General features: G+C 56.9%; 1 protein-coding gene across 1 annotated transcript in view; it reads left to right on the forward strand.

The window, feature by feature from the left end:
- The window catches only part of DOCK6 (dedicator of cytokinesis 6), a gene marked incomplete at its 5' end in the record, with an annotated part of 54186 nt that extends 47715 nt beyond the window's left edge, over positions 1-6471 (forward strand). Inside the window, 7 exon segments of the mRNA XM_014592862.1 lie at positions 1569-1700; positions 1809-1898; positions 3927-4163; positions 4630-4773; positions 4836-4924; positions 5428-5589; positions 6221-6471. Of these exon segments, the coding sequence (XP_014448348.1) occupies positions 1569-1700; positions 1809-1898; positions 3927-4163; positions 4630-4773; positions 4836-4924; positions 5428-5589; positions 6221-6263 (897 nt within the window).
- Positions 6472-8089: the final 1618 nt, after the last annotated feature.

The raw sequence follows: 8089 nt of genomic DNA on the forward strand, positions 1-8089 counted from the left end.
AGTCTTAAGGCCGCGCGAGCCTGTGGGACCCCCTTGAATGAGCAGCAGTGACCAGAGACCACCAGGGGGCGCCGGAGGAGTGTGGCTGCCCCACTGGGGACCCAGGCTCCCTGGGCAATGACGCACCCCCACTCAGCTGCCCCCCCACCTCCGCCCGCCCCCGGATCTCGAGGGCAGCCTGTGACTCACCCAGCTGGGAGCTCTCCAGAGACACCCCTCCCTCGGGCAGGGCTCGCCCGGTCACTGCCGGGGTGGGGTCGAGGGAGGGGTGAGGGGGCCCTCTTCCTCTCTCTTGGTCTCTTTCTCTCCATCTCTCCCTATCTCTTGTCTCTCTCCCTATCGCTGTGGTTCTTGATTTTGATAACTCTGTCTCTCTTAGTTTCTGTATCTCTGCCCCATCTCTGATTAAGACACCCCTCCCTCGGGCAGGGCTCGCCCGGTCACTGCCGGGGTGGGGTCGAGGGAGGGGTGAGGGGGCCCTCTTCCTCTCTCTTGGTCTCTTTCTCTCCATCTCTCCCTATCTCTTGTCTCTCTCCCTATCGCTGTGGTTCTTGATTTTGATAACTCTGTCTCTCTTAGTTTCTGTATCTCTGCCCCATCTCTGATTAATGCTTCCCACCCCACCACCCTCCTTCCCCCCTCTTCCCTACTTGGGCCTATTTTTAGGCATCTCCTAGTTTGGGGAGAATTTTCTGGCCGATCCTCAGGCAGGCAGGGGGGCTGGGGACCCGGGTGGGAGCCGGGTGGGGCAGGCAGGTCCCCTCCCTCCCTGAATCCCTGGTCTCGGTCCCATCGCGTGGTTCTCCTGGGGCAGCAGGACCAGGGCCCTGGGGGTGGGGGCTCTGACCTGGGACCCCCCCTCCCATGACTCTGTCTCTCTGCCCCCCTCACCCGCCCCCGGGCCTGCCCACCCTGCCGGATCTGACATGGTGAGTGCACTTGGGACTCACCCCACTTCCTTTCCAGTGGGGGGGCACGTTCTTGGGGTGGGAGGGGAATTTCCAGAAGGGGGGGCAAGCCCTGTCCTCCGTGAAAAGCAGCCATCTCTGCCCTCCCCCGTACGAGTATTTATGGGCCACCCACTGTGCACGCACACCCGCCTCGTCCCCATTGCATTTGGGGATCCAGATTGTGAAGAAGGACTTAGGACAAGCTCTGGGGTGGAGATGGAGGAGAACAAGAGGGGCCAGGGAGGGAAAAACCAGGAGAGAAAAACCAGGATATGGCCTTTGGCCTGGGTCCACGCTCCGTATCAATGTCCCCTTATTTCCTTTTAGAATTATCTTATTTCACTTTATTTAGTTTAATTTGAACAGAGAGTGACAGAGTGAGAGAAGGAGAGAGAGAGAGACAGAAAGCAACCTGCCAGGTGCAGGACTCGAACCTCGGTCGGCCATATATAGGAGTCCAGCACCTTAACCACCATGCCACCTGCCGCCCCCGAGTTTTCCTTTCCCTGCCCTCCTCTCCCCCATGTTGGGGCTTCTCGTGGGGCCAGAGGACACCCGTCTCTGGGGCAGGGAGACCTCCAGAGGGGCCTCTTGGGCTCCAAGCACCCGTTCCCGCAGCCCCAGCGTGTATTCGGGACGTATTTCCGCGTGGGGTTCTACGGCGCCCGCTTCGGAGACCTGGACGAGCAGGAGTTCGTGTACAAGGAGCCGTCCATCACCAAGCTGGCAGAGATCTCGCACCGCCTGGAGGCACGGCGGGAGCTGGGATGGTGGGCGGGCACGGGGCCAACCGCGGGACCGGCACCCCCCCGGGTACAGCACCCCCACCGGCAGCCCTGATCAGCCTCTCGTCCCCAGGAGTTCTATACGGAGCGGTTTGGGGACGACGTAGTGCAGATCATCAAAGACTCCAACCCCGTAGACAAGTCTAAGCTGGACCCGCAGAAGGTGGGTCTCCCCACTAGCCCCTGAAAATATATTTTTTTTTTCTTTTTAGAATTATTTATATCATTTTATTTGTTATACTTTTAGAATCATTTATTTTTTAAATTTTATTTCTGATGACTCTTCATTTAACCAGAGAGAGAGAAAGAGGGGGAAAGTGACAAAGCAAGCCACCAAGTTGGGGACTCGAACCACAGTGGGCCACGTGGGAATCCAGCGCCTTAACCACCATGCCACCTGCCAGCCCTAAATTATTTATTTTTTTAATGTGACCAGAGAGAGAGAGAGAAAAGGAAAGTGAGAAAGCAAGCCACAAGGTCCAGGACTCGAACCTTCGTTGGCCATGTGAGAGTCCAGCACTTTAACCACCACGCCACCTGCCGACCCCACCCTGAAAATCTTATATTCAGGGGGATTCCATGTACAGTCGTCCCTGGGTATCCACGGAGGATTGATGGCAGGACCCCTGAGGATACCCAAATCCCCAGATGTCCAATCTCCTTCCATAGGATGATGAAGGACCGGCATGGGTCGTACACACATACTCTTACGTATGTTTTTGTTTTTGTTTATCTTTGCCAGTGTGTGTTTACCAGAGAGAGACAGGGAGAGGGAGAGAGAAAAAGCATCCCCAAAGGGAATGGTCACGCCGCAATCCCTTCTCCATCCCTCCCTCCTTTGGGGATTTTTTTTGGTGTATTTTAGTTTTATTTTAGTTTTGTTTGTCTGTTTATCATAGGATGTGTACACTTGCCAGAGAGACACAAAGAAATGGAAAGTGGAAAATTCCCCACCACGGCGATGGCCACGCCGCAATCCCTTCTCCCTCATTCTCCTCTCTGGGTTTTGGCCATGCACGCACACACACACTTGGTGTGATTTTTAGGCTAGAGCAGGACCCGGGCCTTGAACTGTGGAGTTGTCCATGTGGGATCCAGCGCCTTACCCACCATGCCACCTGCTGTCTCTAGCAGGCCCAGGACTTGAAGTGTGGAGTCGGCCATGTGGGATGCAGCGTCCTTAACCACGGTGCCACAGGCTGACCTCCTCTGGGGCACTTTACATCATCTTGGGATTAATTGTAATTCCCAACACCATGTAAACAGTTGTTGTCAGCCATCAGTCAAGGAACAATGACAAGGACCAAAGTCTCTGCGTGTTCCCTGCAGATGCAACCAATTTTTCCTCCAAATATTTTCAATATGTGGTGGGATGAAGAATGGAGACACAGTCTGTGGCTACGGAGTGCGGACTGCAGTAGCTCCTAGGGACCCTCCCATCCTGTGTCTGGGGGCCAGCTCAGTGGCTAAGGCGCTGGACTCCCCCATGGCCGACCACGGTTCGACCCCCAGACCTGGCACCTTGAAAATTACACCCAGTGCATATGCATGTGTGCCCAAAATCCAGAGAGGAGATTGAAGGAGAAGGGACTGGCTGGCTATCCCCCTGGGGTGATTTCTTCTTTTTCTTTCTTTTCTTTTCTTTTAAAGAATTATTTTATCTATTTATTTTAATTTGACCAGAGAGGGACAGAGAGAGAGAGAAAGCAAGAGAAGGCAAGCCACCAGGTCCGGGACTTGAACCATGGATGGCCATGTGGGAGTGTCCAGCGCCTTAGCCACCACGCCACCTGCTGGCCCCTATCTTTTCTTTTCTTTTCTTTTTTTTTTTTTGAGAGGTTTTTGCTATAGGACATGTGGGCTCTCCAGAAAGACAGAGAGAGACAGAAAATGAGAAATCACTGCCCCAGGGGGACGGCCCCCCAATTTCTTACTTGCCCCCCTCGGTCCCTCTCCAGCGAGCACACACGCCCTATGGCAAAAGCAAACGGAATACTATTTCCCCAGGAAGCTACGCACGTCTCCCCCAGGGGACCTGAAATCCCGCTCCTGGGATTCGGTCCAGACTTAGGGAGCCCAGGGCACCGGAGCTCCAAAGCCCCCAGACCAGAGCGTCCAAGCCCCTGTCTGCCGGGCTGGGGGACCCCGCTGTGGGCCGGGCTGGGGGGCCCTGACCCTGCCCGTACCCCAGGCCTACATCCAGATCACCTACGTGGAGCCTCACTTCGACACCTACGAGCTCAAGGACCGCGTGACCTACTTCGACCGCAACTACGGGCTGCGCACCTTCCTGTTCTGCACGCCCTTCACGCCCGACGGCCGCGCGCACGGGGAGCTGCCGGAGCAGCACAAGCGCAAGACGCTGCTCAGCACCGACCACGCCTTCCCCTACATCAAGACCCGCATCCGCGTGTGCCACCGGGAGGAGGTGAGCCGGCGGGGCGGCGGGGACGGAGGACCCGGGGAGGTGGGTGGGGGGACCTCAGACCCTGGGGAGGGTGGGAGGGGGGACCTCGGACCCCGGGTCCCAAATTTCCTTTCCTACACTCTTCCTCTACCCCACTGGGGAGGTGGGGGGACCTAAGACCCAGGGAAAGAAGTGGGAGAGGGAGCATCGGGGCCGTGGAGGGGAGATTGGGGGAAGCGTCAGACACAGAGAGGGGAGGGGGGGGGGGACGTCAGACCCGAGGAGGAGACATAGGGGGTGTCAGACCCAGGAATAGGAGGTAGGGGGACCCCAAGCCCAGAGAAGAGAAGCATGATTACCCCAGACCCTGGAAGAGCCACAGGTGCCCCAGAACCAAGGTGGGGAGGCAGGGGCACCCCAACCTCCAGCCTCAGGTGAGGCTGCGGAGGGCCTGCGGGCCCCTGGGTCAGGACACCCCACCCCACAGACGGTGCTGACCCCGGTGGAGGTGGCCATCGAGGACATGCAGAAGAAGACCCGGGAGCTGGCCTTCGCCACCGAGCAGGACCCGTCCGACGCCAAGATGCTGCAGATGGTGCTGCAGGGCTCCGTGGGGCCCACCGTGAACCAGGCACGGCAGGTGGGGCGACCCCGGGGAGCTGCAGCCACTTCACGAGTCCCTCCCACCCGCAGGGTCCCCTGGAGGTGGCACAGGTGTTCCTGGCAGAGATCCCGGAAGACCCCAAACTCTTCCGGCACCACAACAAACTGCGGCTCAACCAGCCCCCACCCCTCATACAACATGCTGTCTGCCCGGTCTCCCTGTGCATCTGCCCCTGCCCCGATTCCTGTTAAGTCCCCTCTCCTGGGACAAGCAGAAAGCGTAGCTGTTATGTCACTGGATTGCCATGGGGCCGACTGCAGTTCGAGTCCGGGACCCAGTGGCTTGAAACTCACGCCAGGCGCGTGTGCATGCGTGCCCAAGGTCCCGAGAGGAGAATGAAGGAGAAGGGATTGCGGTGTGGCCATCCCCCTGGGGGGTGATTTCTCGCTTTCCTGCTCACTGTCTCTGTCTCTCTCTCTCTTGGGAGAGCACACACTCCCTGAGGCAAAAACTTCTACAAAAAAAAAAAAAGGGCCCATCTCCCTACCCGACCCCCATTATGTCGCTGGCTCGATCCCCAATGGGGGTCTCTCTGCATGCCTGGCCCCACCTCAAGGACTCCCCCGGGGCTGGTCTTGCTCGAGGGCCAGCTCCTGAGGGTCCCTGCCCTCTGGCCCTCAGGTGTGAGGATGCACTGCGCAAGAACAAGGCCCTGATTGGGCCAGACCAGAAGGAGTACCACCGGGAGCTGGAACGGAACTACTGCCGCCTACGGGAAGCCCTGCAGCCCCTGCTCAGCCAGCGCCTGCCCCAGCTGCAGGCCCCCGCCCTGGCCAGCCTCAGGTGCCCGGCCACCCCACGCCCCCACTCTACACACAGACAGACACAACACACACAACACACTGACACAGCAACACAGCTCTGCACGGGCCTCTAAGTCCCCTGTCCACGTGTATGAGTTTAGGGCGGTCCCCGGGCAGACCTCCCAGTCATGTGACCTCCCCCTCCAGAGCCTCCGCTTTCCTAGCTGTTGAATGGGAATGATTCACAGGACCAGCACATGACATCATGGTTCTGTGTCACTGCACTCCCACATAGTTGACCATGGTTCGAGTCCCGGACCCGGTGGCTTAAACTCACGCCGGGCACACGTGCGTGCATGCCCAAGATCCCGAGAGGAGAATGGAGGAGAAGGGATTGCAGTGTGGCCATGCCCCCCGGAGGGTGATATCTCGCTTTCTATCTCAATGGCTCTCTGTCTCCCTGGCCAGCGCACGTGGCCTATAGCAAAAACCTCTCTTAGGGGAAAAAAAAAAAAATGGGAGTGATTCGTACTTCCTGTCGTTGGTCACGAGAGAATCTGACCATCTCCTGGACCCATCAGGTTGGATGGGAAAGCAGGAGGTAGGCTGGGGCACCCTGCGGAAGTCAGGGGACCCCTGTGGCCAAGGCCATTTATCCCGTCCCTCCACAGAAACTCCTTGAACAGAGCAAGTTTCCGGAAGACAGATCTCTGAGCTCGTGGGACCCAGAGCCACACCCGAGGAAGCAGCACCCGGGGCCTGGCTGCCTGGGCCTTGCTGGGAGTCTCCGCTCCTCTGCCCGCGAGGCGGTGGGCTGACCGCACTGTGCTGGGGCCCTGCCCTCTCGCTCTGTCCACCTGCTCCCGTCTGCATGCACTGACATCTTATACCTTTTTTTAATTTAAAGTGGTTTTTATAAGCAGCCTGTGTGTGTGCTGTGGTCACTGAGGGCTGGGTCACCCGCTCGCCGTCCACCCCCCTACATCCTGCACGGCTGCATGTGACACTGACAAACAGGTCCCTGGGACGTGACAGTGACAGATACAAAGTCCTGCCTCGGTGGAGCTGACATGGGGGGAGGGGGGCAATACACAAATACTGTCTTTGGGGCAGCCATTGGTGTGGTGGGTAAAGCAACTGGATCCCACATGGCCGACTGCCTGGTTCAGATCCCTGACCTGGCGGCGTGAAAACGCATCCATGCCCAAAATCCCAAGAGGAGAATGAAAGAGAAGGGACTGCAGAGTGGCCATCTCTCTTCCTTTCTTTCTTTCTGGTGAGAAAATAATAAAAATAGGGGCCAGCAGGTGGTGTGGTGGTTAAAGTGCTGGATTCCCACATGGCCAATCAGGGTTCTAGTCCTGGACCTGGTGGCTTCCTTTCTCACTTTCCCTCTGTGTCTGTCTCTGTCTCTCTCTGGTTACATTTAAACACATATATTTATTTATTTAATTCTATTTGTATTATTTTTCCTTTTTTGGGAGAGGTTTTTGCTATAGGGCACGTGCACTTGCCAGAAAGACAGACAGACAGAGAGACAGAAAGGAAGAAATCACCCTCTGGGGGGGAAGGCTACGCCGCAATCTCTTCTCCTCTATTCTCCTCTCGGGATCTTGGGCACGCACGCACACGCGCCCGATGTGAGTTTAAGCCACCAGGTCCAGGACTCGAACCGCAGTCGACTACATGGGAGTCCAGCAACGTAGCCATTGTGCCATCTGCTGGTCCCTTGTTTTTATTTTTCAATTTGACTAGACAGAGAGAGAGGGAGGGAAATGGAAAGAGGAAAAGCAAGCCTCCAGGGCAGGACTTGAACCATGGTCAGCCATGTAGGAATCCAGTGGTTTTATTCACCACCTCCCTCTGGTTAAATTTAAAGAATGATGATGGGGACCAGCAGATGGCATAATGGTTACGTTGCTGGACTCCTATGTAGTCGACCATGGTTCAAGTCCCAGGCCCAGCGGCTTAAAACTCAGACCAGGAGCATGTGTGTGTGCATGCCCAAAATCCCAAGAAGAGAATGGAGGAGAAGGGACTGCAGCGTAGCCACCCCTCCTGGGGGGGTAATTTCGTGCTTTCTGTCTGTCTGTCTCTCTAGCGACCACGCGTGCCCTATAGCAACAATCTCACCAAAAAAATGAATAAAATGAAATAAAATAATTATTTAAAAAATATAATGATAATAACGGGTGAGTCTGTGACATACCAGTAACATTCACTAAGCTCCGGCTAAGTGTCAGCCCCTGGATTTAGTGACACCCACAAGGACCACTGTAAAAATAGACCATCCTGAAAGACCTTGATCAGTCTTCTCAACACCCCACCGGGGAGGCAACGCGACTGTTCCCATTTTACAGATGGGGAAACTGAGGCACAGCACGGTGCAAGTTCGGCAGTTCTGTGCTAGGAGCCCAGGTCTGGCTGGCTCCAGCGCCCAGGCCTCTGCAGCCGCCCGTGCAGCCTCGCGCTGCAGCAGCCCCCCTCCCCGCCCCGTGGCGGTCACGCCACCATGTACCAGGCCTCCGCTGGGCCGGGTC

The sequence above is a fragment of the Tupaia chinensis genome, unplaced genomic scaffold, assembly GCF_000334495.1.
Source record: "Tupaia chinensis unplaced genomic scaffold, TupChi_1.0 Scaffold138665_1, whole genome shotgun sequence".
Lineage (NCBI taxonomy): Eukaryota > Metazoa > Chordata > Mammalia > Scandentia > Tupaiidae > Tupaia > Tupaia belangeri.